Here is a 20,718-nt window from a genome sequence, read left to right as displayed (position 1 = left end):
CGTCGTAGGATTTAAGTAGAGGAGTGATGTTTCTTGGGTCTTTAAAGGATCATTCTGACTGCTCTGTTGAGAATGGCCTTTAGGAGAGCAAGGAGAGCCCATTAGGAGGCTGTTCAAGGGGAAGTGGTGAGAAGTCATCAGATTCTGGATGTATTTTTGAAAGGAGAGCTAACAGGCTTGCTGATGGAGTGGATGTGGGGATTAGAGAGTAAGGATGACTGCAGGGTTTTTGGCCTGAGCAGCTGGAAGGGTGGAGTTGCCATCAGCTGAGATGGGGAAGGCTGTAGGAGGAGCAGATGCAAGGGGATGGTCAGGAGTTAGTTTCAGATGTGCTAAGTTTGAAATTTCTTTTAGACATCCAAGTAGAGATGTGAAAAGAGTAGGGAGATGTATGGGTCTGGAGTACAGGAGAGAGGTCTGAGTTGGAAATATCCATTTGGGAGTTTTTAGCATACAGATAGCATTTAAAAGCCTGAGACTGGATGGTGAGACTACCAAGGGAATGAGTATATATAGCAGACAAGAGGACCAAGGACTAATGAGCCCTGGATCGCTCATGGTGACAGTTTGGAATCAGCAAAGGCATCTGAGAAGGAGCAGCCAGTGAGTTATGAGGAAAACCAGGAGAATGTGGTGTCTTGGAAGACGAAATAAAAATCAAGGAGGCTATTTATATAATAGATTACCAACTTAATATAAATATATATATAATATTTTAAGATAAATATATAATAAATACTTAATATAAATATATATCTATATAAATGTATAATGGATTAGAAAATTTATATAATGTAATACATCTGGGGAAATAACCAGAAATAAGGAAGGCCTGGGTGCTGGGCTCAGTTCTGCTGTTCTTAGTCCTTTGATATTAGGCAAGTTAAATAGCCTTTTCCTAGCACTGCATTTAACTCATCTGGAAAGTGGAGATTTTAAACCTTGCCTTATTCTCAGAGTTATTATGAGAATCAATCGAAATAATAGATATGGATATGGTTTATTGGTGTGCTCTTTTTCTCATATATATATACACACACACACATATGTATGTATACAGATAAGTATATATGGGATTCCAGATATTTGGTATATTATTAATGTCTGTTGAGTCACTCAGGTTATGACTTATTGGTAGGTCATAATCATTTTACTGGATGCAGACAGCATTTTGAAAAAATGGTGTAGAATAGAAAATATCTCCATGCATTCCTCTGAGTAAAAATGAGGTTTTTTGAAACTTTTTGTCTCAGATATATACCTGTATTAGTTATCTATTTCTGTGTAACAATTACGCTCAGACTTAGCAGTTTGAAACAATAAGCACTTATTATTCTTGAGGGCCAGGGGCTGCCTAGCTGGATGGTTTGACTCAGGTTGAAGACAAGCTGTCAGCCAGGGCTGCAGTTGTTGGAGGCTTAACTAGGTGGGAGGATCTGCATCAAGGCTCACTCACATGGCTGTTGGCCAGAGGCTCAGCTCCTAGTCACCTGGTGGGTCTTCCCTTAGGGCTTCTCATGACGTCATAGCTGGCTTCTACCAGAGCAAGTGATCTAGGAGAGAGAGAACTAGAGAGCATCCCCAAGACAGAAGCTGCAGTCTCTTTTATAACCTACTCTCAAGAGTGAGACATATCACTTCTGCCATGATTCTCTTCTTTTCTATTCTGTTAGTGACACAGACCAATCCTGGTGCAATGGGGACTACACAAGGGTGTGAATGCCAGGAGATGGGAACCATTGAGGGCCATCTTGGAGCCTGGCTACCACAACCTCTCTATGTATTTGTGAATACTGGGTTGAGATAGAAAATATATTTTTTAATGTGGTTCATGTTAAAAAATGTTTAAGAAACACTGCTCTACCGTGTCTAATACTATGCACCCTTGGGCAGAGGTGTACATTAGCTGGCGGAAGCCCATGTAAGAAGCTCTGCTGTTGATACTTTTTTGCACCCATGGTTAATTACCAGTCACTTGCAGGTCATGAATATGAACTCCAGTGATTTTTCCAATGAAACAATACAATTGAAGTCTAAACGGGCTGTGTGGGAGTTTATCCCTAAATAAAATGAGCCTGTACTGGTGTCCTTTCATAGTCCCATTGTCTGCTTTCTGTAGTTTGCATTTTTCACCTATCTGGTCATCTGCTGAGTATCTGCTGTTTGTGGGTTCTTACTTCAAATCTGGGGCCATATATGATGCACAACTGTGTGGCTTGATTCAAGTTTCTTGTGGAATATAATACCTGGGCTTGTGATAGTAGTTATACTTTCTGCCTTTTGTTCTGCTTGCTTATTGAATTGTGAGTGTGGTCTGAGTAATGAGCTTGTGGGGAATTCTACCTGTAGATAAAGAGGGTACAATTAAATTTTTATGTTTTGTGAAGATGGGTTTTACATGCATAAAGGTGTGCCGGACTGAAAGGAATCTTATTAAAAAATCACAGACATGGCTTTTAAAAGAATTTGATATACGCTGCTGTGAAAAACAAATCTGTTTTAGCTCTCCTAGGAGATATTTTGTGTTTTTTTTACTAGTGTAAGCGACTGAAAAAGAACAAATTATCTTTGAAGAGCTAGTAGACTCTAAGCAGGCTAGAAGCCTCTAGTTAAACAGTTAAGAGACCAGTAGAAAGCACAACACTAAGTAAAAACATAGGGCCACTGGCTTTTAACTTAAAACTGTGGGAGTTTCAAAATGGAGTAGTTTCTTGGGATAAAGTGAGTGCTTCCAATTAATTGGAAAGCAACTATTTTACAAGAAGCCTTCTGGTTTGGTGTTTACTGTTTGTGCTTCAGAATGCTCACACTGCTTATCAGCCCTGCAGCCATAGGTCTTTTCTGACTCGTTAGGATCTTGTGACTAACTGAGGGCTTCTCTCCATTTACTGATCACAGGAGGGCTTTTCTCCGTTTACTGATCACAGGGGAGGATTGGAGGACTGTTATGCTCAGCAGACTCCCAGGGATAGAGGCCCTTTTGTTCTCAGAGAGGTGCTCCCATAGCATGCTGGACTTACTGTTATTTTTAATTTCTGTATCAGTTGTCTCCCTAAGCCATAAACTCTTGCAAGCAGAGACTGTTCCCAGCACCTGACAGTATCTAGCCCAAGGTAGGCGCTGGAGGCATATTTGTCGAAGAGAGGAACACGTGAAATTCTTTATTCTCTTAAATGGATTTATGTTCCGAAGAACAAAGTTTGTGGCGTAATATGCATATGATGCTTTTTCTCAGTGTTTCTATTAAATGTAGTAAATTTTAATTTTCCTTGAAATATATGAACTTTAAAATGTTGGAGACTATTTACAATGTAATTCCTGTTTCTTGGAGTGAGATCTCTTTTTCCTTTGAAGCCTGTATCTTTTTGGTAAGAGCCAAAAGGAGAGGGACTTAATTTTTATAATGCAGATGTGGACCACTGACAGCTTGAGTGAGCAGGTTGAGGACTGCTGAGCTAGAGAACTTTGAAGGTCTCTTTGGTTCAAACCTGTACACATCCCTGCAGGCCAGATTCCCCGTAGACCAGGCAGCAGCATCAGTCAGCTGTATGAAATGACTTCCTCTCTGTCCAGAATGCTGTCTGAACAAAGGACTACTAATGAAGTTGCTGTAGGCTCAGCCCACTGACCTGGCTTTGGTATTATAACTGTGAAAAACAAAAGCAAATGTTCGCATGGTGGTTTCTTTTCTTTTGTTGAGGTCACATTTGTTTATAATATTATATAAATTTCAGGTTTACGTCGTTGTATTTCGACTTCTGTATAGACTGCATCATGTTCACACCAAAAGTCTAGTTTCCATCTGTCACCATACACATATGCCCCTTTACCCATTTTGCCCTCCCTCTCCTCCCTTCCGCTCTGGTAACCACTAATCCGTTCTCCTTGTCTATGTTTTTGTTTATCTTCCACATATGAGTGAAGTCATACGGCAATTGTCTTTCTCCGTCTGACTTATTTCACTTAGCATAATACCCTCAAGGTCCATCCATGTTTTCAGAAATGGCACAATTTCATTTTTTTATGGCTGAGTAGTATTCCATCATATATATGTATACCACATCTTTATCCATTCATCCATTGCTGGACACTTAGGTTGCTTCTAAGTCTTGACTTTTGTGAATAATGCTGCAGTGAACATAGGGGTGCATATATCTTTTCGAATTAGTGTTTGGATAAATACCCAGAAGTGGAATAGCTGGATCATATGGTATTTCTATTTTTAATTTTTTGAGAAATCTCCATACTGTTTTCCATAGTGGCTGCACTATATTTACATTCTTACCACTACATTCTCACTAGCAGTGTATAAGCATTCCTTTTTCTCCATATCTTATCCAATACTCGTTATTTCTCATGTTTCTAATAATAGCCATTCTAACGGGTGTGAGGTGATATCTCATTGTAGTTTTGATTTGCATTTCCCTAATAATTAGTGATGTTGAATATCTTTTCAGTGCCTATTGGCCATCTCTATATCTTCTTTGGAGAAATGTCTGTTCATATCCTCTGCCCAATTTTTGATAGGTGGTTCATTTTTTTGTTGTTGAGTTGTATGAGTTGTTTGTATAGTTTGGATATTAACCCCTGTCAGATGTATGATTTGCATGGTGGGTTATGAAAAGCCAAGAACTTTTGTGTGTATTAGCTCCCTGCCTTGCAGTCTCTTGATTTTTCCTTGCTGGCTCTGCTGCACTGATCAGCCTCGTGCAGTATGTCCTGTCTAGTCCTGGTGGGACCATCTGTGTCACACTGCTTTAAGCCTCAAGTCTTGCACCATGATACAGTCCTGCAGAACTTCATCCTTATGTGCATCCTTCTGGTCTCTGCTCCTTATTCCCTACACCTGTGTCTTCCACATTGTGATGTGGGTTATTCTCCCATTGACAAATTGTTGCTATTTATTTTTTTTCTTCTGAATTTTTCTTATTTTTTCTTCTGAATTTCAATAAAGAGAGCTTGATAGAAAGATATAGGAGGAAAAATAGTTCATATTCATTTCGATTAGCTGGAGCCATCTAGGTGAAAGAGATGTCCAAGGAGAGATTAAGAAATTTTGCTAGTAATTAGTGTAGGAGAGGCTGTAAAGACTTGGGGACTGGGTTGTTTTAAAACCCTGGAACTCTGCTTATATCTCAGATAGTCAAGTAGGGAATAAACACTGCAGGGGCATTCTTATCAAGGATCCTGTATATAATTGGTATGAAAATAAAACTGATATAATTTAGTGAGAATGACACTAATATTGAATATATTTTAAAACTTGCTAAGTATCATTTTTAGATGTAATGACCCTTGCTTTTTGAATTCCAATTATGGTAAAGAATCTTTCGTTTCAGTGTAAAAAAGAGGAAAAACCTGTGTCCTTTAACCCAGTTAAACACGCTTGAGTCTTATTTCTGTCTTTTCAAACCGTTGGCTGTGGATCACCAACAGTGGCAGAACCAAATGTTCCACTGTTCAAGGGGTGAAACTAGATGGTAGAAATGATCATGTGGTGGTAGTTTTTCAAACCATGATGAACAGCTTCATCAAACATGTATCGTGAATAATCACTCACTGTAATGTTGTATCCACAAGAGATGCTATACGGTGGAATGAGATTTCAATACGATAACTGATTGTAAATACACATGTACAGAGAAGACGTTATTCAACCTTTAAGATGGTGTTAACATTTGCTTTGTGTTAAATTCTTGTGTCCTGGTCCATTTTTGGGGTGAGTATTGCCCAGCTCGCAGTCCCCAACCATTGAGGCCTGGCCTAATTTCTTTTGGTTCTTGAAGTGCTGGTATCTGGGGCCCAGTTTACTTTATAAATAGAAGCTGAGGCCCACGTCTCTGTATAATCTTCACTGAGGGGGGAATAAAGGCGAAAGTCAGACATTCTTGTTCTCTATTTGGAGATAATTCCATAGTTAGATTGTCAAAGGCAACCTGGGCAGAAAGATTAGCAGGGCCATATCAGTAGTTCCATCAGGGATATAGAAATCTCTCCCTTTGTCTTGCCGCTCCTGGTTGCCATCTGGGCATCGTTGCCTAAGTGCTGCCCGAAAGAAAGAAGAGTGCATTTGTCACCATCGCCTGTGGCTCTGGAGTCCGCTCCCCTTCATCTCAGTAACACTTCAGATTCCAACCCAAGTGATGTTCTGTGGGGTTCATTGCCAGCTGGCTTCCAGTGGGAGGAGCCTGAGTACTATGGAATTGACATGCTGCCTGGAAAACACCTTCCACCCAGGCTGGCCAACTTCTACCTATCCTAAAAAACCCAGCTAGAACATCACCGCCTCTGGGAAGCCCTTCCTGCATGCCTCTCATGCTGTTATAATGTAAGTACCCCTCTGGTGAGCTCCCACAGCATCATGTGCTTATCTCTTATTTGGTGTTAATCACTTTGTTCTAGATTCATTGCATCACTTATATTTCCTCCTCTAGAGAGCTACACTCTGCTTTATTCAGTTTTATCTCCCCAGCATTTAGCACAATGTCTGGCACATAACAGGCATTCGAAATATTAAATCAATGGATTTCTCTCCCATTCTTCTTTTGGCCCAAAGACTCCATCTCCCCAACCTCTGTCCTTTCCAGATGCTTCAAACACCTGGCACACACATCTCTATCCTTATCACCTCCTCTTTCTCTCTTTTGCCCCAATATCTCTGCCACCTTTCATCTGTTGCATTGGAATTTGGTCAGGAAAACGGAAACCATTCTCAATATTTTGAGTGGCAAGAATTAAATACAGGGAACCAGAAGCACATATAGTCACTGGAGGGGCTGTTGGTGAGGGTTAGGAAGGCTTTTGGAAGCTACTGCTGCTGATCTTGGCTGTCTGCAGCACTCCGGCTGTCTGCAGTCCTCCACCCAGGAGGACTCCACTCCAGAATCAGCTGGCAAAACCCATGTCTGCTGTCTACTGATGTCCCCAGGCCTGGCCCCAACCCTGCCTCTTTGTCCAGAGGAGAAACAGCTTTTCTTTTACTTTGCCTTTCAGTTCTTGTGAGAGTGTCTGTCATTGGTAGAGCTTAATCAGAAAGCAGGTGAAAAGGGAATCTAGGAAGTGTAGTTTACAGGCTTTCACCCCTGAGGTACAGGCCAGTGCTTAGAAGGATGGAATAGCCACAAAAAATATTTTGGCATATCCGTTGTGCTGCCTTGTTAGATCTGAGACCTCTGTGAGCTGCTGGACACTGTGTTTGATTTTTTGTTTTTAGGAGTTTTTTTTGTTTGATTTTTTTATAAAACCTTGTCCATCCCATCAGTATGTGCTTTAATTTCATTAATGTGAGGGGACCCCTCTTCCATAGTCCTATCCCAGCAATTAATATCCCCTATTACTATATTTTAGGTCTGCAAAGCCAGTGCATTCTTCTTAAGAATTAAAAAAAACAAAATCTGTCCTGGTCCAGAAATTACAAACACCATCTTCTGATAAGAATATCTCATTTGATTTGTAATATAGAAGTCTCTTTAAAAGCCCTGAGTTTTTGCTGAAATCTGAATTCAAGTTGAAGTTGAGTCACTTATTAGCTATATAATTGTAGGCAAATCATTTACTCTTCCTTCATTCACATATTTATTGAGCCTGGACTAAGTGCTACGGGCCAGGCCCTGTCAGGCACCCTGCGCTGGCTTCCTTAGCTGGCAAGTGGGCATAACACATGAGGCCTGCTTTCCTTATAGTTTGTTGAGAAATGTTTGTGATGGTACTTTGTAAATGTAAAGCTCTATTGAAACATTGTTTATTTATTGTTATTTTAATGGACAAAGACTTGTGCATCCAAGAATAGAATAGAATAAAGAAGCAGAAATAACATAATTTATTGTAGCCATGGCAGAAAAGTGTTATGGTCACATCCTGGTGCAACTTCTAGGGTGAATCAGCCTCAATTATTTTTTTCTTCCTTGCTATCTCTATACTGGAAATTTAATCCTGAGAAGAAGATTCCCATTGGCTTAGCCTGGGTGTCTTTCCCATGCTCCTAGGGAGGCCAGGGGATGGCGATTGGCTGTCCCACTAGAACTGCCCTCAGTGGGTGAGATCTAAGTCCCCAGAAGGATGTCAGATCTCCCCTCAAAACAAGCAAACAAACAAAAATAGCAATGTCTACCGTATAACTCATCCATTTTTCTCTCAACTGATGCCTTTGCCTCCTACTCTGTTAAAATTCTTCCCTCCACTGAATCTGCTGACTTCTGCACCCATCTTCTGTTACGTCTTCTGACCCCGTCACCTGTCAGGGTGGAAAATTCCCCACAGGTAAACAAAAACAACCTTGTTTGTCTCATCCTTTTGTAGCTAATACCCTTCTTCCTCCCCTTCAGAACCAAATTAGTCATAAGAGGTTTTTATACTCACTGTCTCTGCTTCTTCTCCTTCTCATTCACTCTTCACTTGGCTCTGGTCTGGCTTCCATTTCTGCTGCTCAGCGAGACTGCACCTGTCAAGGCTGCCAATGACCTCCATGTTGACAAGTATGTCCAGTAGACATTTTTTTTTTTTTAATAATTTTATTTATTTATTTTTCCCCCAAAGCCCCAGTAGATAGTTGTATGTCATAGCTGCACAGCCTTCTAGTTGCTGTATGTGGGACATGGCCTCAGCATGGCTGGAGAAGTGGTGCGTCGGTACGCGCCCGGGATCCGAACCAGGGGCCGGCAACAGCGGAGCGCACGCACTTAACCGCTAAGCCACGGGGCTGGCCCTCCAGTAGACATTTTTATGTGAAGAGATGAAAAGCAAGATGAACTTTGACCCTTCCCTCACACCGTGCACAAAAATTAACTTAAAATAGACTGGAGACTTAAATATGCGAGTTAAACTTAATACTTTTAGAAGAAAACAGGAGAAAAATCTTCAAGACCATGGATTAGGCAAAGATAACTTAGATATGACACCAAAAGCATGATCCACCTTAGGAAAAATTGATAAATTGGATTTATAAAAATTCAAAACTTTTATGCTTCAAAAGACACTTTTAAGAAAATAAAAAGATAAGCTACAGACTGATAGAAAATATTTTCAAATCATGTATCTGATAAAGGACTTGTTTTAAGAATGTACACAGGATAGGAACTTAGTTCTCTTATTCACTGTTCTATCCTAACCATCTGTTGCAGTGCCTGACATCTAGAAGGTGCTCAGTAAGTATTTGTTGGATAAATGAATGAATACAGTATTAATGCAGTTTGGAGAAGAGCCTTCAGGAACTGCATAAAGTCTAAGAAGGACAGAAAATAATTTTGAACATTCGTAGAATGTTTATGAAGCACTTGTACACATTCCATTTGTTCCTTTTTGCTCTGTAGGTATTGTTATCTCTATACCACGGTTAAGAAAACTGAGACATGGAGGGATGATTTTTTTGCTCACAGTCAAATACTATTAAGTGGGAGAGCCGGAGCTTAGACCTTGAATTTCTAATTCCACATCTAGTGAGATGTGGTTTCTACTGTAGTTTAAGAAAGCTCTTCACTCCTGGCACTGGCGCCTTCTCTCCTTGTCTTTCTCCAACACTGAGATGTCCAGATCTCCTCTTTTGGGCTGTTTTCCCAGAATTTGCTCCCTAATGATCTGATGGCAGACACGCTTGTCTGATGCAGTGAAGAGCATGCCATGTGAAAGACCAGCACTATTTTTCACCATGTTTGCTCTTTGGAATTTGTCCTCCCAGGGCTACAATTCTCATTTTCTACTTTCCCATCAGACTTTGGTATTTCACCAAATATGGTTTGGCTGCCAACTGGGGTCTCACTGGCCTAAGTTCACTTGCACTTCTCCCAGCATCACTTTTTGTTCTTGACTGTCAGCAGGCTCTGAATCTCAAATTGATATGCAGGTTAGATCCAGCCATGACCAGACCGTGGAAGGAATGTAAGGAAGTGAGGGAATGGCATCCTGCAGACTCTCTATCAACATGACTGTTACAGATGGAGATGGAGATGGTATGACATGATGCCAATTATTATATGATGTCATCCGGGAACCTGTTCCAGATGTTGTGTGTGGGGCATTGTTAGAAAACAAAGATGTTGATTGAGACTGAGAGGAGGGCAGTGTTGTGGCACTTTGAATAAAGACCTGGGGTCTAGCAGACCTGGACTGTTAGCCTCAGTGATGCCGCTAGTTGTGTAGTTGTGTTTCAAATTATTTCATCTCATTTATCCTCTATTTCCTAATCTGTTAACTGAGGAGGTTAGAGCAGATAAACTTTAAGGTCTTTTTCACTCTCTGAAATTAAGTTAGGTGGCCCAGCCAGAACCAATCAGGGCCTCTTGGGTCTAGATATAAACTTTATTTTTGTAGTGATTTGATTTGCTTTTTACCTCCCACTCTTTAAGTCAGTTTTCAAACTTCCCAGGCAGGAATATGAGAACTAAACTTTGGCACCCCACTAATGGAATAAACAAGTCTGGAGATGAAAAACTATGAAGATTGTAAGCTGTAGAAGTAGAGACAATGATTGAGAACTAAATATGGTACTTTATATCAATACTGCCCTGCGTGTGTCATGCTAAGCGGCCATAACAGCTGTGGTTCTGAAACATACCTCACTGGTTGTATGGCGCTTGTACCTTCTGGCCACAGTTCATTGCTGTTTTTATCCCCTATCTCCCAAACAGCCAAGATCAGCCTGGGAGGAAGGACCAGGACCCCAAAAGGCAGGCAGCCTGGCAAAGCAGAACAAATCCTGGAACCAAGTGTGGGTTCTGGTCCAAGTTCTGCCACGGGCATGCTGTGTGGGCCTGACCCTCCTCTGTCAAAGGGGGGTCTAAACTCAAGGATATATAAGTCTGTGTGGTCTGTAAGTAAACATATGTACAGTGTCACTATGTCAGGCGCAACGAGCCTAATTTTGATGCACTGTGAGGCTCTAACAAGAACAGCAGTCAGAACCGTAATAAATAACCCATCAGGGCTGCAGCGGAAGCGTAAGCCCAGGCACAGTCTACTAATTTGCTAATGGTTATCAGACAAGACCTGCTGCTATGGAAGTGAGCATTCGGACTTGGAGATGCTTCCTGAAAGTGACTAAGAGGGACTCGGAAGCCTAAGGCTAGGTGGAACTTTTAAGGGCATCCATTCCAGGATTCTATCTGATGGTTCAGACTCCTCTAAACACCCTTTTAATCCAGGCTTGAACTCATCTTGTGATGGGAAGTTCACTGCCTTGTTAGGAAGCTGCAGCTTCTTCGAAATTTCCTTTGTGTATATCAAGCTGAAAGCCACCTCCTGTTGCCGTTATCAATTGATATCAATCCAACAAAAACTTTCATATCGCATACACACATAAAAGATTTCCTATTTTTAATTTCTGGAAGGAATCAAGAATAATATGCACAGGATCACTGTTATTCTTATGTCTCCTTATAAGGAAATCCTGGCTTACTGTGTGCTGGTAGCCATGAGAGATTATTTTCTTAAAAAGTGATAAGAAAAATTGTGCTGTAGTTTGATAGGAATCTTATTTCAGAAGAGAAGCCCCATTTCTATCTTTGGGTACTTATTTTATGTATTTCCGTGTAATAATTGATGTATTAAATAAGTGCTTTGAGTGTCTTCTGTCTGCGGTGGACCATGCTAAGTGCCAGAGCAGACAGAGGCATCGATGCCTTATTACAGCACGTCATTTACACATCAATTCACTCCACAGATATTTACTGAGAATCTGCTGGGTGGCTGCCTCTGGTTCTTGCCCTCAGGGATTTTGCAATCCATTAAGGGAGAGAATATTTAATGTTGATCACACTGTATTGAAATTACTGTTTTTATGTAATATTTGCCATCTCTTTACTGGTCTTTCCTCTCCTTGAAGCAGGGGTTATGTGCTGTGCATTACTGAATTCCCACCACTGGCATTTGTAGGCGCGTGGTAAATATTGGTTCAATGAGTCAGTGGCTGAATACATAAAGGGAAAAAACACAGGCTTTGGCATTTGGTACTTTGAGCTAGATCCCGACTCAGCAGTTTACTAGCTCTGTGATTGGGGATAAGGACGTGAAGCTTTATAAAATGGGGACCTATTTCGCAGGGTGGTTATGAGGATTAAAAGAGATAATACATAGAGTGCCTAGCACAGTGCCTGGCATACAATTCTAAATAAAAAAAAGCATATTGCCTTCCTACTCTAGCTCCTAAGGCACCTTGTACATCTATACAGGAAAACTAAGTGAGAAGATATTTCCAGACTTCATTGGTTTGCTCGCGTTTTGAAATTGAAAACACAGCCCCATGGGGGTGGGGGCAACCCTGAGCCCTTTGGAAGGAGCCCATATCAGCTTTATCATGGTAAAGAGGAAACCGAGTTTCATTTGAGGAAGATGCAAAAGTTCTGGAGATGGATGGTGTTGATGGTTTTGGAACAATGTGAATGTACATAATGCCACTGAATTGTACACTTAAAAATTGTTAAAATGGTAAATTTTAGGTTATGTATATTTTACCACAATAAATTAATAAAAAACAACAAAAACTGTTGGCGTGATTTCCAGCTCTCCCAGCAGGTGAGCTGTTTCCAAGTTAAACCAGTCAGAGAAGCATTTCGTTCCCTCAGTCTGGATGTGGGTCAGCAAGCAGGATGCTGCAGGTTCCTTAAGAAGCCAAGGCCTGGCTGAAGCCTTCAGGTTGCTTGGTTGAAATTGAGTGATACGAGGCACTCATAGCTATTTTGCAAGTTATGCTTTCCTTTCCAGTTTTTGCCCCACCCCACCTGAGTCTGTGAACAACTCTTATTGACTCTACCACAAAATCCAATGTGACTCCATCTCTGTCTCTCCTCTCTCATGTCCAGTGTTTCCATCCTGGGCTGAGCCGCCATCACCTCTCACCTGGACTGCAATGGCTTTTTCAGTGGTCTCCCTACGCTGCTTCTCTTGCCATCCATTCTCTTCAGGACACTCCCCAGGACCTAAATCACTACCACTCACTACCCCCTAAACAAATGAAAAAAGAAATCCACTCTCCTGTTGAAAACTCTCTAGTGCTTCCTATCAGTGTTAAAATAAAACCCAAACTCCTTATCATGCACAGCCCTTTCAGATCTGTCCCTCTCCCCTGTCCAACCTCAGCTTGTCCCGGTCTCCCCTCACTCACATACTCCAGTCATGCTGGCCTTCTTTCTCTCCTCCAACCTGCCACATTCCTTCCCAGCTTGGGTCCTTTCTCTGGATGTCCTGCTGTCTGAAACACTCTTCCTCTGGGCTTTGCATAGCTGGCCCTTTCTGATCACACAGATCTCAACCCAAATGGCACCTCTTCAGAGAGGCCTTCCCTGAGCACCTGTGTGGCCGGTCCCTCTGTCCTGTCACCCTGTGTGCATTCTCTGCTCTCTGATGTTGTCTTACTTATGTAAGTGCTTATTTGTTGTTTGTCTCTTCCACCTAGAATGTGAGTGCCATGAGAAGTAGGGGCCTTGTTGTGTTACTCTCCCTGCATCCTCAGGGCTGGATCAGTGCCTGGCACGTAGAAGGCCCTGACAGAATATCTGTTGAGTGAATGAGTGAAAATCAGCACAGATGAGTTAATGCAGCAACGGAGTAGGACGTGTAGGAAGCCCCTTACATTTTTCCTGTCACCTTTTCGTATGCTAATCCCCATCCTTGACCTTCTCCCTTCCACTCGTTTCCAAGGGATTGTCCACTCTTTATATTATTCTCCAACCCAGTAACCTTGCCTGTCACAAGGATGCTTAAAGCCCTCTGCTTGTCCCAGCCCCAAATTCCTTCTACAGTCAATCACATGTGCATGAGAAGAAACAGTCTGAAACACAGCATGTGTCACAATCCCTCACTTCTGTACATTTAGACTGTAAATTTTAGAGGACATCATAGCTACAGGTGAAGCTGGCTGTGCACTGACGTGCACTGGTGTGTCTTACCTAGATGTCAGTCAGAACCAGAGCAGGCAGGATGAGGCCTTCCCAGGCCAGCAGCCAGGTCCCGATCCCCTGCGCTCCTGACCTACTCTCACATTCACCTTCAAGGCTCTGCATGAGGACTCCATGGAACAATTGGTCTTCCTGCTCTCTTGCTGGTTTCTGGAGCTCTACCCCTGTCCCTCAGCTTTCCAGTTGTACTACCCTCTTCCCCAGTGCTCAGACCCTGCCTGGGACACTTTATGTCCTTTTTATGTGGCTTGCTTTTCCCACTGAGTTATTGGAAATGGGGCTTCCTTTAAAATAAAATCCTACAGATTGGAGGGAAGATTACTATTTATTGAGTACTCACGGTGTAACCACGGCGTTAAGCCTTGTATCTGTATTATATCACTTAATTCCCATAACTCCCCTATGAAGAGGGGATCTCCATTTTCCCAGTGAGGAAGCTGTAGCCCAGAGAAGTTACATAACTTCCAGAGCCTGGCTGACTCTAAGACCCAAGGAGGTAGATGACGCCTGTAGAGCAGGTATGCTCAGGGGAGCAGAGCAGATGGGCTTGCCTGGGGCAGGGCAGCCACGTTGGGGGAAGCAGAAATAGGTGGAGGTGGAAAGGGGTCTGTTTTAAAAGGAACAGCCATTTTCAATTAGTAATAATGAGAGGCAGTGACAGCCTGTGCTTTTGGCGGGAAGAGCAAGTAATTCATGGCTTTTCGGGCTCAGTTTGACTCCTAGCTTTGTCCTCTGCGAGTTGTGAGCTCTGTGCAAGTTACTTAACCTCTGAGCTTTAGTTCCTTCACCCTTTAGAGCTTTGTGCCAAAGACTTAGGAGTAAATGGAATTTATGTATCTCGAATTCAGTTTTCCCTGAATTGTATAATTATTTCAGGTAAGTGAGATAGTAAATGAGGTACCTCAGTAATCACCTGACATATGTGAGGTGGGGTGAGGTGCTGGGCATGCCGGGATGTTCAGGGACGGGGACAGGCGTGGAGCTGGGAGCTAGGGACAGTCAGGGCCGGGGCAGTCGGACTCCACTCCAGGGTGAATTTCTGTGTCTGTTGCTCGTTGTCTGTAGGGACAGAATTACAGGAGATGGCTAACCCAGGAGGCCAGTCTGATGGGTGGGACACAACAGCCACCATTGAGGGGTTAGGAGTAGCGATTATGCCTGGTGGACAGCAGCATCATCATGCCGGCCACCCAGTCTTTTTACTCACAGCCAAACCCATAGGTGAGAGAAGGACACTGGCTAAGTGGTTGGAGGTTCAGGGGGAACAAGCGTGCCTACTAGGGAAACCAAGGCAGTGCCATTCATATGGACTAGGCCAGTTTGGTGGTGTCAGGGGCAGGCTGTGACTGAAAGGGCCCACCACTGCCCAGGGCTCACTGGATGCCTGGTGTGAGGCCCAAGCACAATGGCAGGCTCACCAGCAAGTACATGGAGCATTTGCTCTTCTTTCCTCCCTGCTGGGGCGGATCAAGGTACAGACAGGGTCACTCACTCTGGTGAAAATCTCCAGGGACTACGGCTGGGAGGAGCATGGAAGACCAGAGCTGACCTTCCTTACCCCGGTTCTGCCCTTTGGCCAGTGTGGTTTTGTGCTTTTAAAACATTTTATTTATTATTGAGTAAATGAACATCTAAGACAACTAGTGTAAAAAGACTCGCCTATTGGAAAAGTGGTGAAATCCATCCTTTAGTTTAGAGAGAGAACTTAGACTTGCTGAAATACTTTTGCTATCACAGCGCTGTGATTCTGCATCAGAATCACCTGCAGGACGTGTTAAATCTAATTGCTGGACCTCATCCCCAGAATTTCTGAATGAGTATAGAATGGAAATTGGCATTTCCAGCAAGTTCCCAGATAATGCTGCTGTGGCTGCTCCATGGTGTACTTTGAGAACCACTGTCATAGAGTAATCCATTTATTCACTGTGCTCTGAATGTAAATTATATATTTTTTGTCAAGTCCATCATTGCTGTAAATATCTTCTATTGATATCTTTGTCTATGTCTCCTTGAACAGGTATTTTGATGTTGGACTGCATAATTTCTTAATCAGGTAAGCCAATAATTTTTATTTTAGATATCATTGAATAGCTTGTCTATTATGGAAGACTGAGAGGGAAATAAAATCTTTGTTAAATATCTTGATAAATAATGGCAGTTTTATACCTGTCAAGAAAATACCACTAGCACTGTGTTGTTTTGTCCCTCCCAGAATCACACATGAGATTATCCTTTTTAAACAACCAAAGGAATTTACATTTAAAAGGGTTTATATCTTAAGTGATAGTTACCCAAGAGCTTGGACAAGTTTAATTCCAACTACTGAGTTGCTGAAAAGACAAATAGAAAAGTGACGAGTGCCAGCTTGCAATTATACATTAAAAAACCCACTTAATTTTCCCTCCATTGAATTTAAGCTATGTAAACTGAACTTATTGGTTGTTTTACAGTCATGAAGATACAACCTTGTTCATAATTGAAAGAGATTACAGATGGCAGTTTATATCCTAGTTTATTGGTATTTTTACCAGAGTTGGCTTATGGGGCATATTAATTCCAAATAGCTATTAAATCAAATAGAGTTTAAATGGAAATATACCAGAATGCTAGCAGTGTTGGTAACGATATGCATATTTTTCATGCTATCAACTTTGCTGTATTTTCTAGTTTTTTATATTGAGCATGTATTATTCTAATAGTGAAAAATGACCATTAAAAATGCCTGTCAAAAATATATGTGGGAAGCAATGGTGGTTGCTGAAAGACTATAAGCTAAAGATTACAGGGAAACCAGAAATCATGTAGAATGATTTTCTTTCTGCAAATATGTGGCTCTAAATGCTAATTAATTCTACGAATCTGCTAATAATCTGTAAATCACGTGTGATTTCTGGAGAAATGTTACAGTGGTTCAGGTCTCCACGATGCATGACCGTCTCCCTGTGGGTAAGATGCTCTCTAAGGGGAAATGTACATCATTGGCATCACCTTTATCCTAAACCCACAGCATTCCCTCTGTGCCGGATTGCTTATGGTGGTGTTGCAAGAAGGGCCATGCATACCTTGTCCTTTCTCCAGGGCCTCACCCAAGGCTGTGCAATGGAATCTCCTTGGTCCACTCCAGACCCAAGGAATACGGATTGTCCTGGCTTTCTCCAGGATATCACACAAAGATGGTAGTGTGTAAAGTGCTATCCTTGATGCATCAAGGGTAAATGCATTTTAGCAGGAGGGATAAAGGACCAGTGGTCATGGGAAAGGCAGGCCTGAGAATTCCCTATCTAAGCTGATCAGAAAAAGCTGTCTGGGTGTAGTTCAGGGAGTAGTTTGGATTTTTGAGTTGATGTCTTGGTGCTTTGTACTACTCCCATCCTGCTGTTAACATAATTTCGTGCAGTGGATGCAAGTTTGTACTTTTATTTTCTGTAGTAACTTTCTTGGAAGCAGGGAACATGTCTTCACCTTTCTATGATTAAATTCTATAGAATCAACCTTCAACAAACATTCATAGTAGGAGTGAATGAATGAGTGGATGAGTGAAATGAGGCAGAAAGGGCAAGGAGGGCGAGGATTAAGAAGAAGCTGTTTGGTTATTTATTCAACAAATAATTAAGCCTACCATGTGCCTCTTACTTGGATATGTCTGGGAATATACCATCATGAGAAAAACAGACATTTGATTTAAAGCTTTCCCTTAGCTTGTTGCTCGCCAAGCTTGTGGTTGGAGCTACTTGAAGTGAGGAGGAGGGGTGGTCTGCCTCCGGGACCCCTCCTCCCTTTCCTTCTTCTGGGCTCCAGTTGTGTCTCCTGTGTTGGGTGGGGAGGAGGGAAAGGGAGTGGTTAAGTGCCTCTAATGTAACCAGTGCTGGGTTCCCCTTGTCCTGGCAGAAGGCCCTTTTGGGTGGGTACTGGTAAGATGCTCTAACTAGTCACCTTAATCAGTGTTCTGTGAACCAAGCAGAACTGAGGGAGTAAGCCTTCCTTCTGCCCTGCCATCTCTCTGCAGTTTTCCTTTCCCTTGCTCTGGTAGAGACAGAGCAGATCAACATGTCCATTGCTTGTCCACTTGGGGAATGAGAGGTTAGTCTTCCCTTCTCACAGGCATGCCCAGTCTCTGTGATGAGGTCTCTTCATCTCTCCTCACATGACAGCCCTCCCCACTAAGCCAAGAACTTAAAGATTCCAAAGAGTCCCTTCCTCTTTCGTCTTCCCATCTTGGGGGTTGGGTGGGGTGGGGGATGGGAGAGGTGGTTGGTGGGAGCAGTCAGTTCTCCATCTCTTAGTAATCCCAGGATGGGGTGGCGGTATCACCCTTTTATTTGCAGCTTTCTTTAGAAAATGGGTCCTTTCTGCTCCCAGTTTGGAAGGTGAAGCCTGGTGGGGACTGAGCACTGTTTATCACTGGCGCATTAATGAGAACTGTGTCATCTGAACGATGACCCTGAAGCCAGGTAGAAGAGGGTAGGGCGCAGTGAAAGTGGGAGGTGAGAGAATGGCAGCCACAACTCTTGTAAGGAGTTAAGCTGTGAAGGGAGGAAAGAAAGACCAGGCAGCTGGTGTGGAGAGGGTGGTTTGAGTGGGGATTTTTTTTCTTTTAATTGGAAGGACTCTTGTATTTAGCCACCAGAAGGTCTTAAGTGCCCTTTAGACTTAGAGAAGGTGGTTTCAGTTGGGTAGAGAGGAGCGGAGTATGACTACCAGGGGAAGCAAAGGCAGTGAGCGAGGCCTTAGTAAACTGAGAGAGCAATGGCCTTTTCCTGTGAGTCTGTCACTAGAGAAAACCTTAGAGGGTTGGAGGAGCAAGGGGGTCATGCTTGAGGAATCCTTCTCTGTGATGGCCAAGAGAAGAAAATTTATTTCCCTTTGTAAAAGAGGAGATGTTGGAGAAATTGGCCTAGATTTTTTTTTAATTAACTATATTTATTGGCTCCAACAAGCTCTTAACGTGTACTCTGGTTTGTCAGACTGTATTGAATGCTTAGTGTTTTGCATAAAAGAAGTTGCAACATGCCTGAAGTTAATCAGCTGCATCTTTTACATTGATGGAAGTAATATAGACTTCTCTGGAATGACATAAATTTCCACAAAGCCCAGGGCCCTATCTGTGATCTCAGTCTAGGCAACTGCAAGGAGGGACAAGTTTCCTTTTAAGTTGTTGGAGTGTTTCACTGAGCTATAGGGCAGGAAGGAGCTGTCACGTTTGATGAAATATGAGCATTTTTGGTATTGGCGTTTTATGATGACTGTGGGAAAATTCAGTGAGCTTGATCCTTGCGCATCTCATAGAAATCAAAGGAAAGATTTTCAGGAAACAGTAATTGCAATTCACTTAAGAATAGCCTCAGAAGAAGACTAGTGGCTGGAGTTCTTAATGTGATGCTACAAAAGAAAAAGGAAAAAAGTTACTAATCTGGGAAAAGAGATTAAAGAAGAAAACAGCTCTGTTTCATTTTAGATAATAGGCTGGCTTGTTTAAATTTAGCTTAGTTTAGTTTTGGCAAGAAAGTGAAAATGATTGGTGATACTTGCTATGATTCTTGCTGACTAAGGCATTTTTCATTTTACCTGGAATATAGCCGGCCCCACCCCTTTTATGAAAGTATAATGTAATTGCTTTGTACCTTCCTGTCTGCCCCCTTTTAAGTTCCTCGGGCTGGGAATAGCTTTAAGTGATACAGGATGCCATCATACCTTTTTTTTTTTTTTTTTGGTGAGGAAGATTGGCCCTGAGCTAACATCTGTTGCCAATCTTCCTCTATTTTGTATGTGGGATGCCGCCACAGCATGGCTTGAGGAGCGGTGTGTAGCTCTGTGCCTGGGATCCAAACCCGCGAACCCTGGGCCGCTGAAGCGGAGCGCGCAAACATAACCACTACACCACCAGGCCGGCCCCACCATCATGACTTTTAAAAGAAAACCTGGAGTCATCCCTCTTCCATGTCTGAAAGATTAAATTTGTCAGGTTTTTTTTTTTTTTTTTGCAATTTTTCCATTGTTCTTCTGCTTATACATTTAAAAATTGAAAAAATATTCACCTGTGTTTTCTTCTTTTCTATGTTGTTTACATTTAGCTATTTAATCCATTTCAAATACATATTTCAAATAAGGATCTGACTTTTTGTTTTCTAAGCAGCAAAATATATTTTCTTTATTGTCACTTTCCATTTTTATTCTAAATTGTGTGAGTGCATCAGAGCCGCTGCTTTTGTCCTAAGGAGAATATCTTGATATCCTGTCAGGATAGCAGAAATGCAAAGTGTGGAGAGCATGCCGTTGATATTTCTTAGGCAAATAGTAAAAGGCAGTGAGCCTCTGGCAAGGCCCTAAAGCTCTTTGAGAAGATCCCTGGAGTTAATATGGTCATTAGAAGATAAATTCCTTTCCATAAGTAAACAGATTCTGCTTATAGAATGGCGTTCAGTATAGTGCAGATTCAATCTTATGCAATGCTAACATTTGTATGAAACAGCACGTGCCCTTTTTTTTTTTTAAAGATTTTATTTATTTATTTTTTTACCCCCAAAGCCCCAGTAGATAGTTGTATGTCATAGCTGCACATCCTTCTAGTTGCTGTATGTGGGACGCGGCCTCAGCATGGCCGGAGGAGCAGTGCATCAGTGCGCGCCCGGGATCCGAACCCAGGGCGGCCAGCAGAGGAGCGCGTGCACTTAACCGCTAAGCCACGGGGCCGGCCCCGAGCACGTGCCCTTTTGAAACACGATTTTGTTCTGGGTAGAGAGAAGGTAGAATGAGACAGCTGTTCATTTCTGGTAGCATCTTTTGTTCTTCTTCTGGAGGTTGATCCTGTGATTCCACCAGGGTCTGGAGTGTC

General features: G+C 42.3%; 1 protein-coding gene across 6 annotated transcripts in view; it reads left to right on the top strand.

The window, feature by feature from the left end:
• Window positions 1-20,718, top strand: part of HHAT (hedgehog acyltransferase) — a 319,575-nt gene that overhangs the window by 156,527 nt on the left and 142,330 nt on the right. For all 6 annotated transcript variants that reach the window (XR_015554405.1, XM_087439462.1, XM_087439456.1 and 3 more), the window contains one exon: window positions 15,904-15,939. Coding sequence is in view for 5 of the 6 variants with exons in the window: in XM_087439462.1 (XP_087295588.1) it covers window positions 15,904-15,939 (36 nt within the window). In the remaining variant the exon portion in view is untranslated. The remainder of the gene's footprint in view (window positions 1-15,903; window positions 15,940-20,718) is intronic.

This window comes from Ceratotherium simum, chromosome 2 (assembly GCF_057802395.1).
Source record: "Ceratotherium simum simum isolate JZ-2026a chromosome 2, ASM5780239v1, whole genome shotgun sequence".
Classification (NCBI taxonomy): domain Eukaryota; kingdom Metazoa; phylum Chordata; class Mammalia; order Perissodactyla; family Rhinocerotidae; genus Ceratotherium; species Ceratotherium simum.
Note: the sequence above shows the minus strand (reverse complement) of the source record. Positions and strands in the feature narration are given on the sequence as shown.